We start from the raw sequence: 25,700 nt of genomic DNA on the forward strand, positions 1-25,700 counted from the left end.
TACTAGTCACACACTTCTAACATAAGAACAGAAAAGTTGCCAGATTTGATATATTGAAATCCAGACCACTAAAAACCACACATCATGCATAACTTTGTGTAGGCACATGGAGCTCACCACTGATTTATAAAGGAGACAAAAGGAAGAGCTTTACACACTCTGCGTGCATGGACACTTCTGCCACTTTCTAGGACACTGAGCAGCCTGGTAGCTGGACATCCAGAAGTGCTCTCACTTGCTGTGAAAATCCTGGAAAAGTTGTTACCCATATTCATATGTGACAAAGGATTAGGCCGAGTGGTATAGGGCATCTCTTATAATATTGGATGTCTAGAACCATAAAAGAAAAAATCTGCCACCAATCTTTCATAGTGTGTAAAATAGTTAGATAATGTAACACTTTCTTCTTTTTCTTTCTTCTTTCTTCCCCAGGCTCACTGAAATACAATCAGGAAAATTTTGGATGGCTTTTATCAGTCCATAGCTTTTCAGAAATTTGTTATCTTATATGGCAGTCTAGTATCTAAAACCACGAAACAATCAAAATGAGAGGGCTGGATGGAAAAAGAAAAAAATCACTTTTTAGTACTTTCAGAGAAGAGTCTGAATCTCTTTAATGTCTGAACATAAGAGGAGGTAGGTCTGTGACAATTGGCTCCAGAACCAGGGCCAGGCTGAGCAGGAAGCTCCTCAGAGGTAGCACACACAATGTGAAGCTGCCTGGAGTCAACCATAAGAACTGCTGAGCACTGCAGTATGTCTTTATTCACAGCTGCATGAATACCCTTCTCCCTTGGGACATGCCATCTGAAACCCTCACCTGAATGCAGACTTTTCTGTCCTTTCTTTGAGGGACACTGTTTTCTTTTAAAACGTATCAGGAAATGGGGTCACGCTCCCTTTTATACAATAGCCTAATGGCTTGAACACTTGTTCAGGAAACAGGAAAAGTAAGCTCCTTTCCTTGCTCTGTCTGAGGGGATCCAAGCCCGCTACTTCTCCCTCACTGGGCAATGTCCTAACCCTTAGCTATAAGCTGATATGGTAGAAGACGGCACTCTCCAACATTTCTGTTGAAGCTGTCCCACTCACTACTCATAAAAAAAAAATGGGGATGGAAAAGAAGAATCCTGCCTACTTGCCAGCAACAAAGGTCTCCAGACCTTTCCATACACATTAGACATTAGATCAAACATAGAAGAAGACTTAATCATACAGCAGCAAAGCAATGGTTTTCAGCATCATTGTTAACTTACGCCACCCGAATTTTACGAATTTTACTTTAAGTGAAGTCTTTAGATCTGGACTAAAGTCTACCGCTTTAGGCATATTCACAAAGCCATACATAGGCTAAAATAGCCAGCAAGACAAAGCTGTCTAAAGAGACTGATCGATTGACTAAATGGGAAGAAAAAGTAATGAGGGGCATCAGCAAAAGTTGATCCACTGAACTCACTTCAAATATTATTCTGATAAAAGCGATAAAGCTGATTAACACATTATCTGGAAATTCAGAGATGTGCTACAAAATGTTTTCTGAAATCTATACTATAAAGAAAGTTAATCTCCCAGAAACAGCTCAGTGATTTTACCCAATCCTGTGGAATTTATTGTAACTCAATGAACCAAAAACCTTTGAGGAAGAAAATGGGAAGGAGATTTTCAAAACCAAATAAAATTTTCAAAGAAGACAAAGCAATCTTGCTGGATTAATTATTCAAATCAAGTAAAAATCAAGTAAAAACCTACAGAGTATTAAGGCCAGAAATCTTGGATTATTTACACAGTTCCCAGCCAAATCCTCTTTAGGTACTGCAAAACACAGTCCCAACATTTACACATTTGGCTTCACATCCAGGTGCGCATCCCTACTGTTTTGCTGACTGCAATACAAAAAAACCCCTAAAAGCTGTGTTTAGGGTTGGGGGGGGGGGGGGGGGGTGTTGTTTGGTTTTCCTGGGAGGGGGAGCAGATGTTAAGCTTTCTAGGACAGACTTCACTTCTTCACTTCTGTGGTGCAAGTCCAAAAATGCACAGAGTTTCTTTCTTCCAAGCCCTTGGCAAAGTGACCACATCGCTACCTATCTGCAGATAGGATAGGAGATACTGGGTTTTTTCCGCACTCATATTTTTCCATTGCTTTTTGTTTGCTTTTGTTATGAATGCAAACTCAGGGCTCAATAGCATCCCCCACTACTACAGATCTTCATATACCATGGTCTCTGACTGACCACTGTGAGCCAGATCAAAGTCAGTCATCTTCATCCTCTGGCTTCTGCACCCAGCTTCCTGGCCTGAGACCACAGAACCATCAATAACTTCCACCCAGCTACAGCAGAACAGTTTGTTAAGTGCAAGGGGATCAATAAATCAGACCCTAAGCCCAGTCCACTACTATTTCAAGTTAATTACAAAGGATTATTTTCCTTTAGCCCAGTACCTATACAAAATAATATCGTTTAGATGAACCAATTATTCAGGTTCAGTTCCCTCTCCATGTTACACAGGACTTTGACTGAACCAATTTTAACCAGAGCTCCAATCAATACAATCCCTCATTGCGGCAGGATTTGCCAGCCGTTCATGCGCCTGAGAAAAATCCCCTCCAAAATGGACATAGTAGCAATATAAACATGTGTGGGTGCAAAGGGGATTTTTAAATGTTCTTCTATTGTGTTTATGAATCTCACAAAGCTGCTCTGTATCAGGAGTGGGGGAGGAGAAAGCATAAAAATATTAATCAGTTACTTATCTTCTGACATGTTCTGGATCAACATCTGGTGTGTATGTAAGTGATGAAGTATGGCATTTGCCACAAAAGCTTATTTAATCTTCTCTTCCCAAACAAGGCAGGGAAAATTAGCACTCTTAAAAATTAAGTTTCCAGATTCATTTTTTTTTCTTTAAAATAAATTGCCAACATTGTATAGGCTGTCCGTTCTATTTTGGAAAATTTTTTTGTCTGAGAAAAGACTGATCTTAAGTAGATTATCTATGGGCTGTTTCCTACCGCTTTTTGACTTCCCTGCAGTATCTTACTGCCAGGGTTTAGTAGACAAGTATAGTCTAGGTTCAGCTGTTTTATTTCTACTTCTATCAGTTCCAACTGAGATAGCTCACACATCTGTTTTATTTCTGAAAGCACTGCATAGGAAAAGTGTCCAGTTCATTCTAATCAAGCATAAACATTCCTATAAATAACTAAGGACCTAACGAAACAATTGTTTGGAGGAAATGAAAGTGTGTTTAGAAACTCAAATTCCTCTATACTGTATGCCTGAGCTGTTCCAGTTTGAATGTCTTCCTGACAGCATGGATCAGTTGCTCTAAGATGCTGTCCCTGGAGTCAGCAAACTGAAACTATAGCAGGAAATCCAGGTATTAACATCATACTATGTGCTAATTATAAGCCATCATTTCACATTCTGACATTATTCACTTCTAACCTCTTTTAACTAAATCACGTATTTGCTTTCTAATCACAGTTTGACAGGAGAGAGTGTCTGACACGAGACAGTGATGTGATCCTTTAATAAGACAGCAGTTCAAAGATTGCAGCTTTTACGCATAGTAACGACCTTAGTTTGATTTGCTTCTCCATAAAGAAGTTGTAGAGTTTCTGAAAAAAGAGGAAAAGTTTAAATCACTTAAAAAGCTTCAAGTTCCTGACTTGTGTTCCGGTTTCAGCTTCTTACTTGAAGTTACATGTTAGCTATCTTAACCTGTTTTGCAAAATTTCTTTCCTATAGCTACAGTCTCTGCAAGCATTATTAAATATTTTCCACCTTCCACCTTTTTATTTTAACATACCCTGGAGTTTTATCTGGTGATTACTATCAGGTTGGACATCTGAACTTGTTTTGTATGCAAACTTTGTTACTTGGGGTTTTTATTAAAACCTGAATTTTTGTATCATTGAATATTGAGGTATCCTACCACATCTCTCAGCTCACTCATGAGTGGATTATGTTTTTAAAGCAGCATCAATTTTTTTTTTTAACTGATTAAATATTAGCTGGTAAGAAACTAACAAGAGTTCACTCTTTCATGATAAAAATATTTTTTTTAAAGAAAACCAGTGTCTGTAGTTTTTTCCCTACTCCCAACTAGATGAGAAAATGACTGAGGCAACAGCCCTTTCCTTGCAGGCACACTAATGTGAAGGACAGCATGGATTACTGTTACTTTTTGAAATGTTTTAAATACCCATTGTGTATCCTGTTTTTCTGGCACTAGATAACTTTAGAGTTGCCAAGACTTGCCATTTATTTTATCTTAATAAAGAATCAATACGCCAAATCTTGACTCCCGGCAGCTGATCATTTAGGATTACATTTTTAATTTCCAGCTGCTGTCTTTTGTCTATCTGGTTGTTATTTTTCATTATTATTTGCTCTTTTCTTTCTGTGACAGCAAATCCTTCAGATACGATTACCAATTCAGCAATTTCCCTGTTTGCTGAATAAGACCTTTTGCTATTGATCACCACGATGACTAAATCACACACAGAAATATCACTGGTCAAAGAGTGACATACTCCTCTACGGTACAAGATGCTCAGCAGACCTGCAGAAAGCCTGGCTAAAACAGACCAAAACAGAGGCTTAAGCAGGTTATATAAAATACATTAACCACGTATGTAGGAGAGGCTTTGCAAATAACTGACTTTACAGTTGAGAAGGCTTTTAGCAGAAGTGGGGAGGCTGGGAAAATACAAACCTGCACATCGTAAGTCCCATTTAATAAGACAGGCCTCTGGGAATTGATGTCCTGCAGCACCCCTGAAAGCACAGTGCGGTTGACTTTCTGGAAGTCTTTGGAGTGGCTGAATTGCACCATGTTATGGAGAGCCAAAATTTTAGTGTCGAGCTCAGCATCCTGCCTGGTGCGGTTGTGCAGTCCTAGGTGGTACTTGCGGAAGTGTTTGATGAGATCTGTGGGGTCGTTCCCATAGTAACCGTATCCACAGATGTTGCATTTGAAATCCTGAAGCTCTGGAGACAGAGGCGCCGTATCTGGGTTATCATTTACCAACAAATCTGCTTTAGATTTGTTCAGCCTTAAACCCCCATCTGAAGGCACTTGTGGGTTTTTTGAGGCCATGGGGACCGGGCTTGAGCCTTGGCCATCAGTTTGACCACTTTGCACTTGCACTGTTTCATCTGAAGCTTTTGGCGACATCTGATGCTCCTCATTTGTCTCCGCTGCATCTCCTGACGGGGTACAGACCACATCTTGGGTGTCATCTGCATCTGATTTTTGAGGAGACTTCAAGGGCTCACAGATTCCCCCAACAGCTGGAGATGAGAAAGCCAGCATATTTCTGTCTGTCACCTCATCATGAGGGAAGGATGGAACATTTCCTCCCTTATTGTGGCTTTCATAATTGAAGCCAGCCTTTTCACTCAGCACTGAGCTTTTCAAGTCCTTTTTAATGCTGGAAGATGGCTCTTGGACATGCGTGCAAAGTTCCTCCTTGTTATTTAACTCTGCCGCATCACCCTGGTCAGTGTTTTCTTGCATCTGCTCTGCAGAAAATTCTTTTTTCCTTCCAGACTCTTCACTTTCAGTACCTGTAGACTCAAGGGTCTGTACCTCACCTTCACTAGCAACGTTTCTTAGAGGGGGGTTCTTTTTCCGGACCATATCTACCACAGAAAAAGAAAGAAAAAAAAGAAGAAAAAAAAAAAGCAAAACACCCTATAGAATTATTCAAGATATGAAACAGATTATAAACCTGGCACTTCTTAAAGCATTCTGAACTATATGAATACATCAGCTTTTCAGAAAATTTTTGTCAAACAGATTTTTAAACTATGCAGAAAACAGGAATTTTACATTTTAAAAAAAATTACCACGCTGAGACTGAACTTAACTAAAAAGAGAAATTTAAAGCCCACAAAAACACTGTCATCACAGTGAGTGAAATACAGATTTCATTATCTTTTTGGAGATAATGGTCTGGCACAAATAATTTTAAATGAACGTTTCTTTTAAAATAATTTTAAAAAACTAAGGGGAAAAATAAACTTTTGCAGTCTAATGCTAATACACTGTACAACTACATGTAATATAGCTTCGCAAAAATACACCTAAAAGACATGATCAGGAGAACTTAAACACGTTATTAGAAAGGAAACAGATTTAGGAGAGTAAGTAACTTGAGGTTTCAGAGAAAGTATTTTTCCTAAGCAGGTATCAGCTTCTCTATAGCATAAGCTCCCCCTCCTACTGCCCATAAACTTCAAACAGGATTATATGGATATTCTAGAGTCTGGCCCCACAGTCCATTATTCATGTAATTAGTTCTATTTGCCAAACAAAGAGAAACTAACTTTATTAGGAAACCCGTTGTCAATAAAATTTTACAGGCTTGGATCCAGACATTTGACATTGCTGTGTGGCTGAGTTGGGATCTACCCTGAAAACACCTGGAATCCACATGTATCTAAAGAGCCAAACCTTCCTCCGCTCGGTCCTCCTTGCAGACATAGCCACTACTGCTGTATCTGCAAGGAGACTTTCAGGATCCGTTTAAGAAAGCTGAGACAGGACAGCAGTAAGGATCAGAGAGAAATGAGTCTGCCACCAGTGAGTTACCTGCTAGCTGAACAGAGATTATGGAAGAACAAGTAATCAGACTATACTAAACCAAATTCCTCATCCACTACATATCGTCACCTTCCTCAGCCTACTTAGAGAAAATATATATATGAAACTTCCCTGCACTCTCCACTGTGTGGTTCTGGATTTGATATTCATCACCAGCTGGTTTGATCCATTTGTGTTCACATGCTAGCTATGGGCAGAAGACAGATGTGATACAACTTTTTCTATGCTCTTATCTTTGCCAACACTGTATACAACGATGGATGTTTCTCTTTGCCAAACTGCGTGTGGTCCGATGGCAGCAGCCTGCAGTACCACACATGAGATGTGAGCTGCAGACTCAAGCAGGAGCCCCATTCCCAGGCCAGCCACGGCCGGGCGCCTGCAGAGGCACTGGAGATACATACTGCTCTGCAAAGGGAGGACCACCTGGCGATTCTGGGAGCAGCATTGATGCGCTCCAAATGGTGCTGTATCCAGACCTTTAAAAGCCGTGGATGACCTTCTCAAAACAGTACTTTGAGAAGTACGGCTGGGGACAGAGGTTAAAAATAAAAGAACAGGCGTCTGTACATCCTCTTACTTACATCTGCTCCACATGAAAGGGCACTGTATGCTATGTTGATAAAAACAGACAACTTCTCAGGGGAAGTGTTCAGCTTGTGTCTTGGGCTGGCTCTGTTGTCTTTGTGGTTGAGCTGATCCACAGGCAGCATGGGCTACAGTGAGGCAGCTTTCACACAGAATGCCAGCTCGTGTTACAGAAATTTTGACACTCCGTGTGGTCTTAATAGGTTTCTTAAATGCCTACTGTGATTTCTTACTGTAGAAGACACACATGCTTGGGAACCAAGTGTCTTCTCTTTAATGTCAACCACACCTACCAGGATATGTATGCACTGAATTTTACTTTTTTTTTTTCCCCCAATAACTTCTGAACCATGAAGTCACTCAGTACTAAGAGAAAGGGAAGATTTCCTGTTGTGGTGAGAGAACTATTACAATACAGACTCAGCCGACTAAAACAACATGTGCACATATATAATTCAAGGTATAAAGATAGTCCTCAGCCTTTTAGCATTACTGTTTCTCTGTGGGACTTCATGAATGCTCTTGGTTAACATACACTAAAAATATTTGTGAGCATCTCTGGTAGGTGTTCAGCTAGGTGTGTATTTTTCTCCTGGTTACACATCCCAAACCATTTTTAAAATAACTTCTGTTTCAAAGCAGTTCATGGCAGAGGACAGAAAAAGGAGTTCTGACTACGCAGTGAAGAAAAATCAGAAATCAAGAAAGTAAACATCACGACTGTTACCTCAGTCAAAATTAAACAAGACTAAATGCAATGTTTTAAAATGTTTTTGTTACAGATATTTTTGGCAGATAAGGAAAGTTTAGAGATTTGCTATCTTCATGGCAACTGACAGAAGAGAGTCAGAGAAAAGGACAGAAAAAAAATTCCTATAAAGCAAAGCAAAGAAAAGAAAAATCTGGACTGTATACAGGCTAACTAGACAGTACTCCAGATCTAGATTCTTTGGTTCAAATTTTCCTGACATAGCTGCGAGTCTGTGTGTTAATGGAGGGGGAAAAAAAACCTTATCTGCCTAATGGAGCTTCTTCATGCAGTATTCTACAGTTGGAGAAAGAAAGGAAAGAAGATAACACTGATTTAAATATAAAAACTTTCTTAAGTTGAATTTAGAAGTATTTTCCCCTCTTTTCTTTCAGCTTTAGAAAAATCATCTGTCATTTATTTGGTTGATATCCACTCAGGGGTACAGTAAGAAAAGACACAGGGGGGTTTTTTTGTCACTGAAATTCCACCACTATCATTTTACAGAGACATATTATGTAAATAAAACTACATTTGCAATACTCCTAAATCGAAGAAACCATCCCCTAGCAAGTCATAAGTTAGATACAGAAAGAATATAGCCACTCTGAAGTTAGCATCTCTATGACAAATAACAGATTGCACAATGTTTTATTGTGTGCCAAGAACGTTTTCAGTTAACAATTTCACTTGAAAAAATGGATCACATACTTGTAAAATCATACCCAGCATTGACTTCATAAGGCATGTGGCTTTAGAGTGCTTTTTACAATTATTAATTCTATTAGTCAACTAGCAGGCGGGCTAATGCAATTGTCTTAGAAGATGCACGGAAGACACAGAAGACATTTTGAGAGCTGATCTGTATATCTGCAAAACAAAACAAAAAAAGGTTTTCCTTCCTAAATTATGCATTCAAAGTATGGTTTTTACTTAAAAACATTATTACGTCTATTGCACATTCACATGCATCTATTAGTGGGCACTATACAAATAGTGGCTGCTGTTCTCTACCTTCATTAAGCGCGAGAAATCCCATAGCTGCCTTCTCCTCAGACAGACACACATGCTCTTGCACACACGCACGCGCGCGCGCACACACACACAGAGACAAAAATTATCTCAGAGGTGATGTTCACCAAAAAACAAGTTTAAAGTAAGTGTTGAAAATGAGCTGGATAAATGCTGTAGAAAATAAAAGTGCCTTAAAAATTCACATATATTAACAGGTATTGTGCATCACAATGGGACTGCTCTAATGAGATAGGTAATGGAATACAAATAACTGGTTCACATCCAGGCTCTGCTGTCAGCAATTGGAAGTTATCAACTGCTGTCTGCCTCATGTCCCCCTTGAAACAAATTAGTGGTGTTACTTTCATTGTTAGTAGGCAACTTCCCAAATCTCAAAAATGTCATCACAATAATAAGCACGTTTGCTGGGTGTTAGTAAAGAGGCCAAGTGATAAACAGCTATTGGGACTGAACTACCTTTTCATCACTATAAATGGTCATCTTCCCAAATAAAAGAATTATTAAGCCTGATGTCAATGAAAAGACTTCTTGACCTGAGGGAACACTGGATAAGGCTCAGGTTGCAGAACTATTTTTGGGCTCCGTAATCCGGGGTTTAGTACCTTATTTTCATTATGCTGAAATTACTTGTAAACCATGTGCTGGGTTTTTTTTTTACCTGATATGATCACTCTCAGCTATTTTAAAGTGGAAATATTTACAGTTTCCCTCAAAACCAGCCAAGGTTACTCTACACAGTTCATGCATCTGCAAGGTACAGACTTTTCTGTTCAGCAATCACTCACATCAGTTTATTCCTGGAAGCAAAAAGTGGAAACTTCTGCTAAAATCAGTCTGTAATTCAGGATAATGAACTACCACAGTGACTAGTCTACTTCTTTTAAAAAATAAAAAGAATAGCAAATTCTGATAATCAATAGTTTCTTATGTGTGGTGAAGATAATCACCTGCTGATCATCAGCTCCACAATGGGTCATTGTTGTTGCTCATTACTTTTATTGAACGTGATGACTTGTCATCAAAGCCTATTGCAACAACATGGTTGTTGCCTTGTGCTTGCCTGCAGGTTTAGGTCAGATCTTAGTCATATGCTCTTTTTAACAGAATAATACATTTAGAAAGATGTCTGAATTTTGTGAGATGCCACTGACTAATCTTTGTACAAGTAGATGCACAAGCAGACAGAAGCAACCTGAGTCAAGGGTCTACGAAGACTGTGATATTATCAGTCAATATGCTGCAGCAACAAAAAGTTAAATGAAAATACTCATTTATATTCAACAGGCTCAAGTAAGACTTCTTTGTTAAGGGGTAGTAAAATTAATACTTTTACACTCATATATATTACACACCCACACACAGACATATAATGTACATACGGCGCTTAAACATCAATCATTTTGCCAGAATAATGCAGCAAAAAATCATTAACTCTCAGTGTCTCAGCTTAATATATGTCTAATACTTACCTATCTCACAGGAGTGTTGTGAGGCTTAATTAATTAGTGTCTGTAAAGCACTTTGTGATCCTCTAATGAAAGGTGCTACATAGCACAAAGTATTATTAAAATCATTAGGACCACAAAAAAGCCCTGTGGAATTCCAGCCTACACTGTCTGTTGGGGCTGGGAGTGATCTTCTTATTAAAAGGAGACCGTCAGACTAATTTTCATAATTTTTTCAAGATCTTTTTTCCCCCTTTGCTGTTGTGATAGCACGTTAGTAGCTAGAAATTTAATCTTATCATCTTAATAACATATACTCATGTAGTTTGTTACTGCAGGGCTAGAGAAGAGAACAGGGCTTTTGGCACTCATGTGGCTTTCCCTTTTAAGAAAAAAAAAAAAAATTGAGAGACATATTTTGACACCTTCCCACACTCCACCCCACCAGGACAGCTGATCATGTGAGATCGCAGGATACTCACTATAGCCGCATGGGAAAATTCTGCTGTGGTTTTAATTTCTCTCCTTTTTTTTTTTTTTTCTTTCACAGAAAAAAAAAAAGGCACAAAACAAACCCCGGCTTATTACACATAAATAGGCTACGAAGACTGTCTGCTGTGCTTTATATAAAAAACCCTCAAGTGTTCAAAGTGTCGGCTTCTATCAAGCACATAAAGTCCTAACCGATCTGGAGCCTTCTCCCCACTCTCCATCTAACAATCGAGCAGCTGTAAGGCACACGAGCTCTGAAGCCAGAAGGCTCCTGTTTTGAGAGTGAATTTCTGGGAAACCATCTCAGCAAGCACACTCTGTCCCTGGGCAGCCACTCCGCACCCAGCCCTCACACCGCAGTCCATCCCGCCGGGCTGGCCCAGACCTGCGCCGAGCACAACCAGAAAGTTAACAAGCTAACCAGGACAGCCCACAGTTCAAAGGCCTGTATGTTTTCTAATTTAAGTGTTTAAAAAAATGATAGCAATAATCTGTAAATACACTGGAAACTCCAGGTGAAATTGCTGCCTTCACTGAAAATTAGATTACATTAGATGCAAACTACCCCCAGACTCAGACACAGTGGTACAGGACTGGCTAAAGCTCCCATCTTTCCACCTTCCCTTGTGGATACTTCAACAGTGAAATGACAGCAGAGAGACAGGCACAGCTTCACATCCCTACCATCTCCGGCCAGGACACAGAGCTAGAGGCAGTCACACACAATGCTTCTCTCCCGGCTTTGCTTGTGGTTCTCAGAGCAAGCCTGCCTAAAAACAACCAATACACGGTCCCAACCTTTCTCTGCTGAGAAGGGAAGAACAACCCCTTTTGTGTACGGAACTCAAGAATCAGGCCAAATAAGCTTAATGACAAGCAACTCCTTCTATAAGATGACCACTTCCTCTGCCCTTGGCACCAGTGTCTTCAAATACACCATACAAGACAGGGGACATAACAGCTCAGAGCAAGTGACAAACTAATTCTAAGCTACATGTTTTTCTACCAGCCCTAAAACTGCATGGTGATTCTCTTCCTGCCTGCGATAGCTTAGAGTAGAACATGCCACCTCATATCAGTAAAATTTGGCAGGATCATTGTATTTGGTCAAAATGTATCTGCTTGATAGTCTACACTCTGCATGCTCCACTGAAATTATGATAGCTTCATCAATCTAGAAATGTGAGGAGAAAATCACTCCTTGTATGTCGCACTAGTAAAGCAGTATTATAGCAAAACACTGTTGGTTTTCACCTTCTTTCTTCCTCTTCCACATTTTCAGACTCTTCCGTTTGGTCCCTGATCACCAATTTGACATGAACTTTTCGCAATTTTTTTTCAACAAAGTTTACAACAAAGAGACAAGTGAAAAAAAAGCTGCAGTCTGTTCAAGTTTGCTCCTTCCCATTTACATTTACGTTCCCAACATTGATGGTTCTCAAATCTCTAAAGGTGCACTTTGGACATCTTAAATCTTGTTCAGCTACAGAGTGTCATCACCTTCAAACAACTCTCATCAAATAAATCTCTTATTAATTCACATCAAATTAATTCAAAAACGATCTTTCCTATTACCATATGCTTCAGAACACAGCACTTAGTAGTAGTCATCTAGCCACTGGAATAAATCTAACCTCTTCTATGGGTATAAAATAGATATTTGGTCATTTCAGAGAGTTTAGGAGTGGCATTTCAAAACAGATTGTTTGAGCCTACTTCCAGGCACTTACTTCACGTTAAGCTCACTACCGACGTAATCATGCAGGCACTTTCAGGAGAAACCGAAGTCAGTCTGAAGACATGACATAAGGTAAAATACTACAGTATCCTGCAACCAAAATGAAGAATTCTAAAACTCCTTTTATTTGAGGGTGCCTGAGCACATCGGTTTGCTGCTCTGTATTTCTTACTGGCCTGCTGCAGAGAGCTTGCTCCTAACCAGTCCTCCACTGCCATCCATCCAAGATGGGGGGAGCCCAAGAAGGTAAAGTTTTGCTTTGCCCTGGCTTCCAAAATACTCTGTAAACATGACAACCTGTTAAATCTCAACAAAGCTTGTGAGACAGGAAAATTAATATCACTGCTATTTTATGGAAAAATAAAATTATCTATTGAGAAATGCAAAAATCAAGGTGTTCAAGGTGACGTGCAGGCAGGGCTCTTACCTAGCAACTGAACCTGGTTTCTCTTGATGTCCAGGCCCATATCCCTCTCTTGTATGTATTTCAGTAGAGTACGTCACCCTAGCACTTGGCAAAAGGCCAAGATCCTGTAATTTAATAAGGTACAGGAAAAGCACCTCGTGCAAAAGTCTAAATGCTCCAATTTATCATGACAGTTATGGGGTAAGATGACATTTTATTTGTATGTAAATTAGTCTCCAAAACAGCATAAAAAGGCCACACTTCCAGAGAATATTGTGCCTTTGCTTCTCTGTTCTGCATTTATCTAAACTCAGCTTTGTGTATTAAAAGTAGTTTAATTTTTATGTATTGATGCTGTTTTGCATGCTCCCCAATCTGTTGTTACTGCACCAGAGAGAATCCAGCCTGATTTGCTTACTGCAATAAAACAACTGACTTCTGCCAGGACTGACACCTCCTACGGGAGCCCTGCCATCCTCACTGAATCTTCTGGTTATTCTATTAATTTGCTGTCGTTACACTTTATAGGATTGTAGAACATTCCCTGTTAGATGAGACCAGAGGTCCATTTAGTCTAGTGTTCTGCCTTGGAAAACGGCCAATACCAGATCCTTCAAAGAAGGTTCAACTGCCCTCGGACAGATACAGAATCACCTGCCTCTGTGAAAAATAAATCGCTCCTAATCCTCAACACTTAGACAGTGACTTACTTTCTGAAGAGCAAGAGGGTTTACAGCCCTTAATTATCTCTTACATTCTACTTGTTAAATAAGTCTGTATACCCCCACTTCCAATAAAAATGTCCAATATCTATCTGAACGTTACAACAATCCTGGTACACTGATATCTTGTAGCTCTCACTTTACAATCTAATTACAAACTTTAAAAAAGTAAATATTTTAAGCATTTTGAATTTGCTTCTTGTTAATGGAGTAGAGTTTCCCCTCAATTGTGTACTAGCGAGACTCGACACTCTAGGCTGCAGGTACATCTATCACATCCCCCCTATTCATCCTGCCTTTAGGGTAAAGAACCACTGTCTTTCCAAACTCTTCTAGTAGGTGTGGTGATCTCATATGTTTCAATTTCTTTTCAGCCTAAGTAAACTGAATGTTCTTTGTAATCCAAATGTCCTTTGAAGACAATGGGAGTTTAGGGTTTGCAAATGACTCAGAACTGAATCTGAGTTGAGTGTACTGGCAGAGGCAAGCACAGTGCTACCTTGAGATGAATGAGGAATGAAGGTGACCTCCTGGCTCCTAGGCAAGAGCAATCAGGTATGGATACAAGAAGTGACTCATTTGTTCTTTTGCATTAAGAATACAATGGACTGATCCTATTTCCCTTGAAGCTAATGGCAAAAGCCCCACTGACTTTGAGAGAAGCAAGACTGAGATGTGCTGTTCCTTTCTGCCAGGGGAGGCCTGTGATACGAAAGAAAGGCATCAAAATTCCCTTGCTTTAGTCAAATAGAACCAAAAATTATTTGGGAGAAGTGGAGCAGATGGAGGGGAGAAAGAGGATGGTTTTGGCTAGCATTCTAGAAAAGTTCAAACAATTTTGTTTCCAAATAGAGGCAGAAAAACCCCCATTTAAAACAGGGTTGAAATTTCAGCTGGATCAAAACTCAAAAGTGGGAAGGAGGCATAAGTCTACAGCCTGGACCTGAAACAGCAGTATTAAATCATCACTGGAGAGGGCATTATTGTAGTACTTTTCCAGCCAGACTAGAACCAAGATGAACATGAGTTTGCAAAAATGTCCTTTTTTTTTTAAGAACAAAATTGGCAAGGGTTTCCAGACACGAGTTACATAGGTAAGAGAGGGCAACCAAGGGCAACAGAAGTTGAGCCCATGTACATCAAAGCAGACTTTGGTTTCGGGTACCTATCCAAACGGAGCCTTCAAAGGTTCTGATGTTGGCCTATTGTTTAGCTTCAATCTTGTCTAAGCTTGCTCAGAAGAACCCACATTCAGAAGCATGGGAGAAGGGAAAAAGAACACACATTTTCCAAACTGTGATTTCAAAACAAAACAAAAAAATGTAAATCTATATGCTGCAGGGTAATACTGGTAAGCGTGGCTAGCTATTGTTGCTCCATGCTTTTCAATTTCCATATATTAGCATTCATTGCTGACATTATTAAATCCAAAGTTATTTGGATGCTTTGATCAGCAAATTGAATCTTGAGTCTATATATGATGTACCTATATTCACGTAAAGTTTACAAAACTATTGTATTTCCCTATTCTAACTCTTCCCCCCACATGCTGTGAGTTTCCATATATCCCACAGCCATACATTCCAAACACAGACTATTTTATTTAGTAATATATTCAAGAATTTAGATAAAAAGAAAAGCAATGGAAAATGTTTGGCAATCTCTATATAAACATTTTCTATACATTTGGGTTGAATCATCCAGTAAACTCTCATCCTGATATGCCTGTGACAGATAAAACTTTCATCACCAATATGCCCTCTTGACTTGGAGGTCAGGATATGGGGGAACCATATTACAAAAATCCCTTACACCTTCTATGGCTATCACAAAACTTAACATCACATTAAATATAAGCAAGTCAGAATTTTGGCACTGATTTTCCACTCAGCACAAATAACCCCACTCTCCATTGTGAATGGGGGAGAAACAACAGCAGTGGCAACCACAACAAAAGAGTGGATTGTGTGTTCCCTACACAAAACAGAAAGCTGTGCCTATTCAAGAAATCTTGGCCATTTGTCAGAAATTAGAGAACTGACGTTGGAGCCCAATATTAGCTCCAGCCAAAGCAGTGGTGAATTACCTTGCCTTTGGAATCATCCCTATTGACTAGGAAAGACTCTCTGTTGCAGCACATATCATATGGTCCTCATGCAGACTCAGAAACACTGAGCCACTTTCTTAAAAGAAAACAAAGTAAAATGAAGAAAGAAAAATAAAAGACCAAAGCGAATGCAAATGGCTTCACTGTGAGTGGTTTGTCTATTATTTGCCCTTTTTATCTTTTATTTATGTTTCTTTCTAAGCTGAGGAATGAAGTAAAATGCCGATGAGAAAGCTACTCTTACAATGCCTCCACCATAATGATTTCTTATGAAACTGCTTTAAAACAGAGAAGCATTTTTCAGATAGCCGTAAGAATCAAATGCATGTATTCACTGAGGAATATGATTTCTGTTTTACCCATTTCAATTCTGGTCAGAAATGGGGAAAGAGGGCACAGAATAAGAAGACTCCTCGAGACTCTGATGATGTGGCTTTGCAGAAGCTTCATATAGCAAGTGCTGGCATTCCTTTAAAACTGGCAAGGGGTGCCAGCATCAGCCTGTTGACTGCTGGATGAATATATATGTAGTGCAAATAATGCTGTTCTTGAATCAGTTTTTGCCCAACTCCCACATAAACTTTCTATGGGAAAAATCTCATAATGCCTACATAAGTGATTTTATGAATCTAGCTTTCAGCTTTTGATAGAAGATTTCTTACTCTCTGGCTTTGATTCTTTATTGCATGAAGGGGCAGTGCCAAAAGCCCTCACATTAGCCTTGACCATACAGACATCGGAAATTTAATTTAAACCTTGGCAACCTGCCAGGATCATAAAACACATACAATAAAGATTTAAAAATTGATTATTTTTTTTCTGAGAGCTAAATATGTAATTTCCACAAATGCAAGGACAACACAGGTTGCAGAATCCCCACGCTGCAATGTGTAGACAGGCACTAAAATTACCGATAGGAGTTGAGTAGAAATCTGCAGTCTGCAGAGAACAAACAGAAGTGGACAGTTGTTTTTCCCACTGAAGATACATTTTGAAATGAGCCGGACACTAACTGTATCTCTTTTCCATCAATGATACATCTAAATGTTCCTTTAAAAAAAAAAAATCTAAAATAACTTCTCTAAAAAAAAGTTACACAGAGGTACAACCACAGATTATGCTAGTACTTCCATTTTCAAAAATCCCCTATATGCAAGCAAGCCTTACCGCACTGCTCCTGTCTTCCTCCTCAGAGCTGCCTTCTTGCCACCTCAAATCCCAATCTGGTACCTCACCAGTTTCAAGAAATATCCGGCAATGATGTACGGCTGATTTGTTGCACTGGGATATATCCCACAAAAATGGAAGGCTTTTGCCATGTTTTCACTTATAAAGAAAGCAACTTATTAAAGCAACTTCTGGGTTCACTGGCATCTTGGAGTCTAAAAAAAGTCCCAAAATTATTTGCAGAGGCTACAACAGCACCTTCTTTGAAGTAGTGTTGCAACTTGTGCAAAGGAATTTGGGATGTACCTGAGATCTGAAGGTGCGGGCTACAAATTAACACAGCCAATTAGGTGGAGAAGCTTAGAGTCCAACACAGATGGGGCAAGATAACCACAACTGAATAAAAGGACTGCCAAATGTAAGCCAGTTGGCTGAGTATAGCTCCCGTCACCCTGCTCTGCTAGCTGCTGCCCAATCAATAATCTGTTGCTGTTTGCTCTCCCCATGCCAATCAATCTGAGCTAGGGATGCTTCTAATTTTCCAGTCTAGGAATAGCTTCGGAACATCCACAATTGTTATTTCAAACAACTCAAGAGATAAATGTTTCATCCACACATCAGCGTGCAGATTCTTTCCAAAATGGGACTAGTCAAGAGTAAATAATTACTCCTGTAACAGTTTGATCTGATAAACCACAAGACATAGGGCTGCAAAAGGATCTCCTGACCATTAGCAGTCAGGAGAGAATCCAGCTTCTAAAATTACTTGATTAACTGATACAGGACCCAAAAACTGTGATAATTCTGTAGAGAATGTTTCACAATAGATATAGGCTTTTTTAGAGATTAGTATTAGCTATAAATTTCTTATCCCCTGAAATCTGGTACAACTGGATTTATGCTGCAAAGATGCCTTGTTTTACAAGAAGACAAAGATGAAATCAGAGCCAATTAAATTTAAGCATCTCTTAAACAATTCTTTTGTTAAGCTATATGTACTGAAAGAATAAGAAGACCTGAGAGGAATTAGAAATTATCTTCATAACTTGTCCGTGGCTTCTCTTCCTGTGAGTAATGAGAACAGCCCAAGATCACACAGATAAAAATCTTAATGTCATGAGACATTCCTATAGCCATTTGTATGTAGATAACAAGATGAGCATATGTATGCATACATGACATAAAGAACAGTGACTGCAATAAACAGAAGTCATGTATTTGTGAAATAGCTGATACTTGGGTCTTCTCCAGCATGAGAATCTACTGTTCAGACCAAACACAGATTCAAGTCTTCCTTTTTTCAAAAAATAACCTTTTATGTCATGGAATCCCACAGCATCTTGACAGGCCTTGGCCCATTAATAGAAAAAGGTTTACTCTTTACGAACCCCAGATCTAAAGCATCGATTTGCTTTCCCCATCCTATTACACACCAAGTTGTTACAGCTCTGGATCTCCTTTGAGTCTGAAACAAAAATGCCCAACAACTATGCTTGTAACACTTGCTCTTCATCCGCACACACAAGATGGCATGCTTGTCTCACTTCAACCCCGCAAGTAAGTCTGTATTACTGCTCACAGCATCAGGGATAATTAGAGGTTGGGCACAGAGGTGGTAGCGCTGTTAGCAAGTGGAGCAACACGCTCCCACACCACCGATGGCACCAGCAGTGCTGCAGGTATGCCTGGGCTGTGGCATCTGCAACATCGCGTACACACAGACCTGCTGGTTCTCCCTTCTGGAGCTCAAAGGCGGGAAGCAGTGGGGGCTTGGAAACTGCAAATCCCAGAAGAAAGAGATGTGGCTTCTTTAGCCCAAACTGAACTTTGTCTACCTAGAATGCTACTGGCATCTGAGCTAAAGGGTAGTTCTGTAATTCAACAGTACGCTGTAATGTGGGGAACATACGCACACCTGATTAGACTCTAAAATTACCGAAAATTACCATCCCCCTTGCGTCTTTCTAACAGCTTGACATATCGATGCCTAATGTCTCATTACATTTTGATTTGAATCATGGTCGTACCACCACTGGAAATACAGAAGAACGAGACATAAGATTGGGGGACAGGGGGAAGAAGGTGCATTACAGGGAGACTGGACTTCAGAAACTTCCCAAAAATATTAAAATCAGCAACAAAAACTCTGAGAAACCGCAAGTCTACAGAGGGTAGTGGAATAATGATTATGTGCTGCAGATCCAGTGGTTCACTCATCACAGGTAGAGACAGTTAAGTCTTGTTTGGATTTAAAGAACCATCCTTTTTTCTTTTTTCCTTTTATTTAAAGACAGATGTGGAGAATAGAAACAATAGGAACATTGTTGAACCTGTTGATTTTGCTCACATTCACTATAAAAGCTCTGAGAAAACAGAAGATACCATACTTTATTTTAGATATAGCAAAGTCTAGGACTTTTATTCATGTGGCAACTACACACATTTAATTATACATGCAGGCCCTTTGAGTTAACCTGCGTCCTTTATACCAGTAACTAGCTTGTAATCACCTTCTGCAAATCCCTACATTTTGCCCTGAATTCACAGCATCACAAGTCAACTTGGTCCTTGAACAGGGCAAAAAGGAAATATGTCCTAGGTTGTGCTGGAGCTGGCATGTGAACACTGTAACTGAGATTCAAGAAGTGAGGAAATGCCAATGGTTTAGGCATCAAGATGAGCAAAAGGAAGACCATCGTGCAAGTTCACACTGCCACAGCAATGCTGTGCAAATTGGAAACAGTGAACCCACAAGAAAACATTAGGCAGAGATTTCTTTTCACTGTCAGCTGAACTGCTTCCTGTAATTAGAAATATACAAAGGTTAAAGTGAGAAAATTATTAAAATGCAATGATAGAAAATGAATTCCCAAAGAATACTCAAAAGATTAATCAAGAATCGTCTATCAGCATAAGATACTGTGGCAACACATTTCTGAAGCAGACGGCCTGGCATTTACTTGCTTTGCTACATGAGAAAAACCTAACATCAGATCATGGGTACATCTAAACTGTGGGATACACTTCTGCAGCTCCCAGCTCCAAATGCACACTCTGGCAACATCCTCACTACACGTCAGAAAATCTGGTTTGGCACCATTCTCCTACGCACTTTGGACTCCACCAGTAGAAACCCAAGTGAACAGACAAAGTGCAACGTGCGCCATCCAGCAGATCAGGATTGTGGTGCCTGGCCTGCAAGAGAGATAAAGCAACTGCTCATTGCTGGCTTATGCTTCCTATAAGCATTCCACATTCGAGCAACACTAAAGAGACACTTTCTGCTCTGGTTTATAAAGCCATTTTTTCATTATTATTTCATCCTTTTTTTTTCCTGAAACAAAATAGTAGATCATTAAAAGAGAGGAGGGGCAGTCCTATGGTTAGACAACTAACCAAGGACTGAGAAACGTCTCTTAATTTCCTTTGTGTCCTCAGAAAAGCAGCATCATATGCTAACCGCTCCCACTCCAAAACAGCCATATCATAGCTATGCTTATACTGTTTTTGTAACACTCATCAAGAAGTGAGACTGGTCTTGAGGCCAAATGACAAAGCAGAGACTGCAATTCTTAATACTTCAGTCTCAAGTCACTTCTTTGCACTTGAACTAGTCCATCAGGGGTCTGAAGTCTCATTTCAAACAGCTGTATCATGGATGATCTAACAAGACAAATACCCAAGCGAGTTTATACAGAAAGTACTAAAGAAACTGGATGATGACAAAGTTTTGCAGTATCTGCAATCTAGAGAAGTACTGAGATACCGTACAGAAAACTATTGAAAATTGTATTACAAGTTGGAATGAAAATTAGTAAGGAAGAGTGCATTCTCTGTGAAGTAACAATTCCTGGAACCTTATTAACTGTAAATGATATAAGAAGGAAAAAAGAAAGAAAAAAACATAGTAGTTGACCACAATTATAAAATCACACTTCAAAAGGCCTTATTATGTCCCAGGCAAGAATTTTAGCAGAAACAGGTAAGTAATAATGTCACACATGACACTGCATTAAGAAAACTATTTGAAATGTTCAACAAAGATTAATTTTAACTAACACTAATGAAAATATGAAAGATGGGACTCTTCTCTATATGAACATGTGAAGTGCAGCTCATACAGACTAGCAACACAATTGCTAGTAGCAGGTAAACATTAAGGAGGGAAAAGCTTAGGATCATGTTGGCATAAGAACAAATAGACTAGCCATGATTAACTCTGGGCTGAAAATGAGAAGGAAGGATTTTAACTGACAAAGCAGTGAGGCTATGAAACATCCTTCCACTAGACGCAGTCAAGGCGAAAAAAAAACCCTACCTAGTTTTAGGATGAAGGTGGGTCACTTCATAAAATGGATTACATACAGTGGTTGATGTTCAAAGAACTACCCACTGCTCACAATTCCCACAGAACGTCAGGACAACGTAAACAAATCCACTTTTTCAGGGTATGCACAGACTTACTACTATTTCTTAAAAACGTACGTGCCAAGGGCACTGTTTCCTCAAAAGCAGATGGGGAAAAGGGTATTCTTTGCTTCTATCCTTTTTTAAAAAAATATTTATTTTCATAGTGACTTTCTGCATTCCCCTTAAAGCCAATAGTCTTAAAAAGACAGTATCCTCTGCCTCCAAAGAAAATACAAAATATGTAATGTTTCCTACTCAGGCAGAAGGAATTAACTGTAACATTACCAGTACCAAAGCTTTTGTCAAAAAGCCACTTCCACCCTTTCTATCTGTCTTAGCAGTCACTTATATGTGTTACTGTGCCATACTCCAAACAGGCATTGTACAGTTCTTTTTGTTTTTAAAGGCAGTTTAGTTATTAGAAAGGCAATGAGAAGGCAATTCTTGAGTCCTCTACACAGGTTCACAAAAGACATACACGGGGTTGCCCACACTGCTTTGCCAGGACAACCCAACCAGCGCTACATTTAACAGTGGGGGGGGGGGGGAAGTTTTTTTCAGTAAATTGTACACAAAGTCTAAGCAGGACAGAGGTCTACAGCTAGGATGCACCTAGAGCGAGTTCAGGCAGTTCGAGACTACACCTTGCCAGTCATCCAAAGAACACTGATCGCCTTTTTTTTTTTTTTTTTTTTTTTTTTCTGGGTAAGAAAAAACACTTGTTACCATTCCAAATGCTACAGTTTTCAAATGAACTGAATCTATTTGGATGAAACCAAACAGATAATAGGGGATGCCTGCTGCTCTCTCTAATGAAGAAAATGGAAACTTTTGCTTCGATTCAACATGGACAGAATGCTATCCATCTCCCTGCTCATTCTTGGAGCTACCCCATCTCCCTAGCTTGTTGCAATACCCCTGTTTTCATATAATTCACATTTCAAAAACAAAGATGGCAGCAGATGGCTAAGCAGAGAAGTCTTATGTGGTTAAACTGACCAATGCAACCCTTACAATTCCTAAAAAGCTTTTTATGGGGTTCATTTGGGCCTGACACATTATTTTGGTTTAGCTGTGTAAACACCAGGCCATTTGCTCTAAGTTTCTTTTCCATGATAGCACAATATACCACTATTGCTTTTTTTTTTTTCTTTCTGCTACACTGAAATGCATTTCAACATGTATTTATCTATAGTATATACTGTTTGCTAGAACCAGGGCTCTTCAATAACCCATGATTTGGCAGGCCTTTCCAGCATCTCATTTCTGCTTGACGTATCACCTGAAGCCATTTTTCCCCTGGTAATATATTGGAGTTTTTGCTTCTGCTTGTGACAGTTGCAGAGATTCAAGATTTCCCCCACTAAATAGGTACAGCACAGAGGAGAGGGTTAACTCTGACTGAATTCAAAGTAAAGCTTGGTGACATTCCTTGGAGGAAGTAGAGTTGTCACCGAGTCAAGCAGGGGGTGCCGCAGGCAGATCCAGTAGCCAAGATCTGAAGGTGCAATTTCACGATGGGCTTAAGCCACACTGGTCCTGAAGGAGTCCTGCCCTTCCCTTCACCCGCCACCTGCGTGCCCAGGCCCTGCCCTGTGCCTGCACCCACGCCTTGGCCAAAACTGCCCTGCTGGTGCCCCAGGGCTGGCAGGAGGCTGGTCGGACTGTCCCTTTCAGTGGCAGCTCAGGCTTGGATTAAAAAAGCTCGCTTCCCCCCAGCTCATTGCCAGCCCAGCTCACCTCTCCTCACCTACCTTTGCAAACTTCACCAGCGCTGGAACTGTACTAAGGCTGGTCCCACACAAACCAGGAAAGGGTCACACACCTCAAAAACCTCCAGCAGAGTCCACATCAAACCATTACCTGCTCCTCACCTCAGAAGCACTAGTAGGTAGTTCACCATGCTGAAAGTCCTCAGCTAGAGACCGTACGTCTAGCCTGCCCAACCGCGAGAAGGCTGCGTGCAGTCCAAGGACTGCCACCCACCCATGCAACCAGACTCCTGCACATCTGCAGCCCTCCTTGCCAGTCTACAGGGTAAGCAAAACCATCAGAAACGGTGTGGGTGAATGAAAATAAGCCATACCATAAAGAAGGGAGTGGTTAAAAAGACTCTTAAAAAGAAAAGAGAGACAGAAAAAAAGATTTCAGGAGAAAACAATCTCTATCTGGCAGGAAATATAAGTGCTGCCTTCAGAAAAGTAAAATCATTATTGCAAGCAAACTGATTCATTAAATAACATGCAGGGGAGGATTATAATGCCTTCCTTGTCATTAAAATGCTTTGAAACTATACTTCTGTAAGATATGCTAATGATATTCAGCTTTTGTATTACACAGCAGAAGCTATGCTCTGGGTGGAATTTAGTGTGCTGTGTAGCACGGGAGTTCAGGCTAGAAAAGCAGTTACTAGTTCACACTGACTATAACCATGTTTAAAATGCACACAAAAACTGGCCATACCATACAGAAACAGATGTAAAGGTGATAAACTGGTCCATACCACGCAATACATTCCCCTTCCACACGGGAACCTCCTTCTACAAGTGAGAATCCTACCTTTGGCATACTTTTCTCTAAAATTAGAAGCCCACTTGCATGCTGAAAGTCTAATCAGTTGCGTTTTTTTCCCCCATGTCCACATCTGAATGCTACTAATAAAGAACAACACTATTAGAAATAAACTATCAGTTTATGTTTATCTTTTTAACTAGTAGTTCAAGGAGTTTTATTTCAGTGATATTAAGTTTTGCCACATTTTGACCAATTTACGTAAGTCCTTATTAAAAATAGCAAAATGCAGGCTCCAAAACCCAGTGGAATTGGCACAATCAAATTTCCATGTGATTTATCAGCTTCGCTGTAACTAACTCAGTGCATTTTTTTGCTTGGTTGTCTCCGTAAGCTGTCAGAAGTCACTCTATCAAATAGAAATGTAACACTATTTTATTGCTTATCTCTTTTGCCCTGGGTTACGTCAGTAGGTCATCTCCCTCTGTCAACTTGACAAGAGTCTTTTTGGTGTTGACCTGAAAAGGACACAGCTGTGACAACTTTTGGTTTTTTTTCTTTTAATAGTTCTCAGTTGAGTACTTGTCCCTGGTAGTCCTGGTCTTCATCTGGCACTGTTTTACCCCTTGGGTAGACTGAGCACAAAGCTTTGGTCATTCAGTCTGATACTATTTTCCAGCCTTTATTGCAAGAGGCACTGGAGAAGTCAGAGGTAAATTTTATTCCAGCAAAACCATGACTAATTACAAGAGGTCTTCTAGATTTGGTTTTATTTTCTTAATGCTCTGTAATTAATGAATATGAAAATACATCCTTATTTCCACAGCCTTAGCTCAAGATATTAAGAACTCCAGTCCCTGGACTCAGTCCCCACCAGCATTTTCACTCGTGTTACTTAAATAATTGTGTCTGACTCTCTCTAGGTCCCAGAATTTGAAGATCAGGGTCAAAAACCTGCTCAGGATTTCAGAATGAGAAAGGAAGAATATACTATCAACTATATACTATCAACTTGACTTCATACAATACTCCAACTAGGGGATATTTGGAAAATACAAACACATTTAGGTAATCTGTAAGTAGCACTTAGTATTTCTGCCACACACCATCCAATAAATGCAACACATTACTGATTTAATAAAATAGTATGATTTTGTGCCAAATCCCTCAAAAAGTAAAGAGGAACAGGTACATAGCATACTGCAAATTCAATGCACTATTTGCACTGATGGTTATTTACTTTAATCACAGCCATTTCTACATCGCCAGTTTTCGACATTTAAATTGGCAGGCCAAAAACATCAACATACAGGCTAAAAGAAATTATGTTTTCACTGTATTTCTTATAAGTGACAACTCAGGAAATAATTATTAAAATATGTCAGCTGTAACTAAATGTAGTTTTATCAAAGGAAGGAGTCTTCCTTCGGATAATGACTTGTAGATATCGTATCTATATGAACTTAATTAAGCAGTTACACAGCTCAACGTCATCTTTTGCATTTACACATGTTTTTACATTGATACATATTAGACATTTCAGTCCATGCTTTCTATTTACTAGGTAAGTTTTTTTATGCTTTATGAAAGCTAGAATTAAATTAAAAATCATTAAAAACCTCTTTAAAGTATTGCTCATCAGTTCAATGATGCCCGAGGTATGCAGGAAAGAAAAAAAGACATTTACAAAACCTGTTTTGCATTTAAAACTAATTTAAA

At 39.5% G+C, this 25,700-nt stretch overlaps 1 protein-coding gene across 3 annotated transcripts in view; it reads right to left on the reverse strand.

The window, feature by feature from the left end:
• The window catches only part of TRPS1 (transcriptional repressor GATA binding 1), a 218,330-nt gene that overhangs the window by 170,115 nt on the left and 22,515 nt on the right, over positions 1–25,700 (reverse strand). For all 3 annotated transcript variants that reach the window (XM_074886789.1, XM_074886769.1, XM_074886779.1), the window contains exons 2-3: positions 8,660–8,818; positions 4,720–5,648 (exon numbers count right to left, since the gene is read on the reverse strand). In XM_074886789.1, coding sequence (XP_074742890.1) covers positions 4,720–5,648; positions 8,660–8,696 — 966 coding nt within the window. In that variant the 5' untranslated portion in view covers positions 8,697–8,818. The remainder of the gene's footprint in view (positions 1–4,719; positions 5,649–8,659; positions 8,819–25,700) is intronic.

The sequence above is a fragment of the Strix uralensis genome, chromosome 1 (assembly GCF_047716275.1).
Source record: "Strix uralensis isolate ZFMK-TIS-50842 chromosome 1, bStrUra1, whole genome shotgun sequence".
In the NCBI taxonomy this organism is placed as follows: domain Eukaryota; kingdom Metazoa; phylum Chordata; class Aves; order Strigiformes; family Strigidae; genus Strix; species Strix uralensis.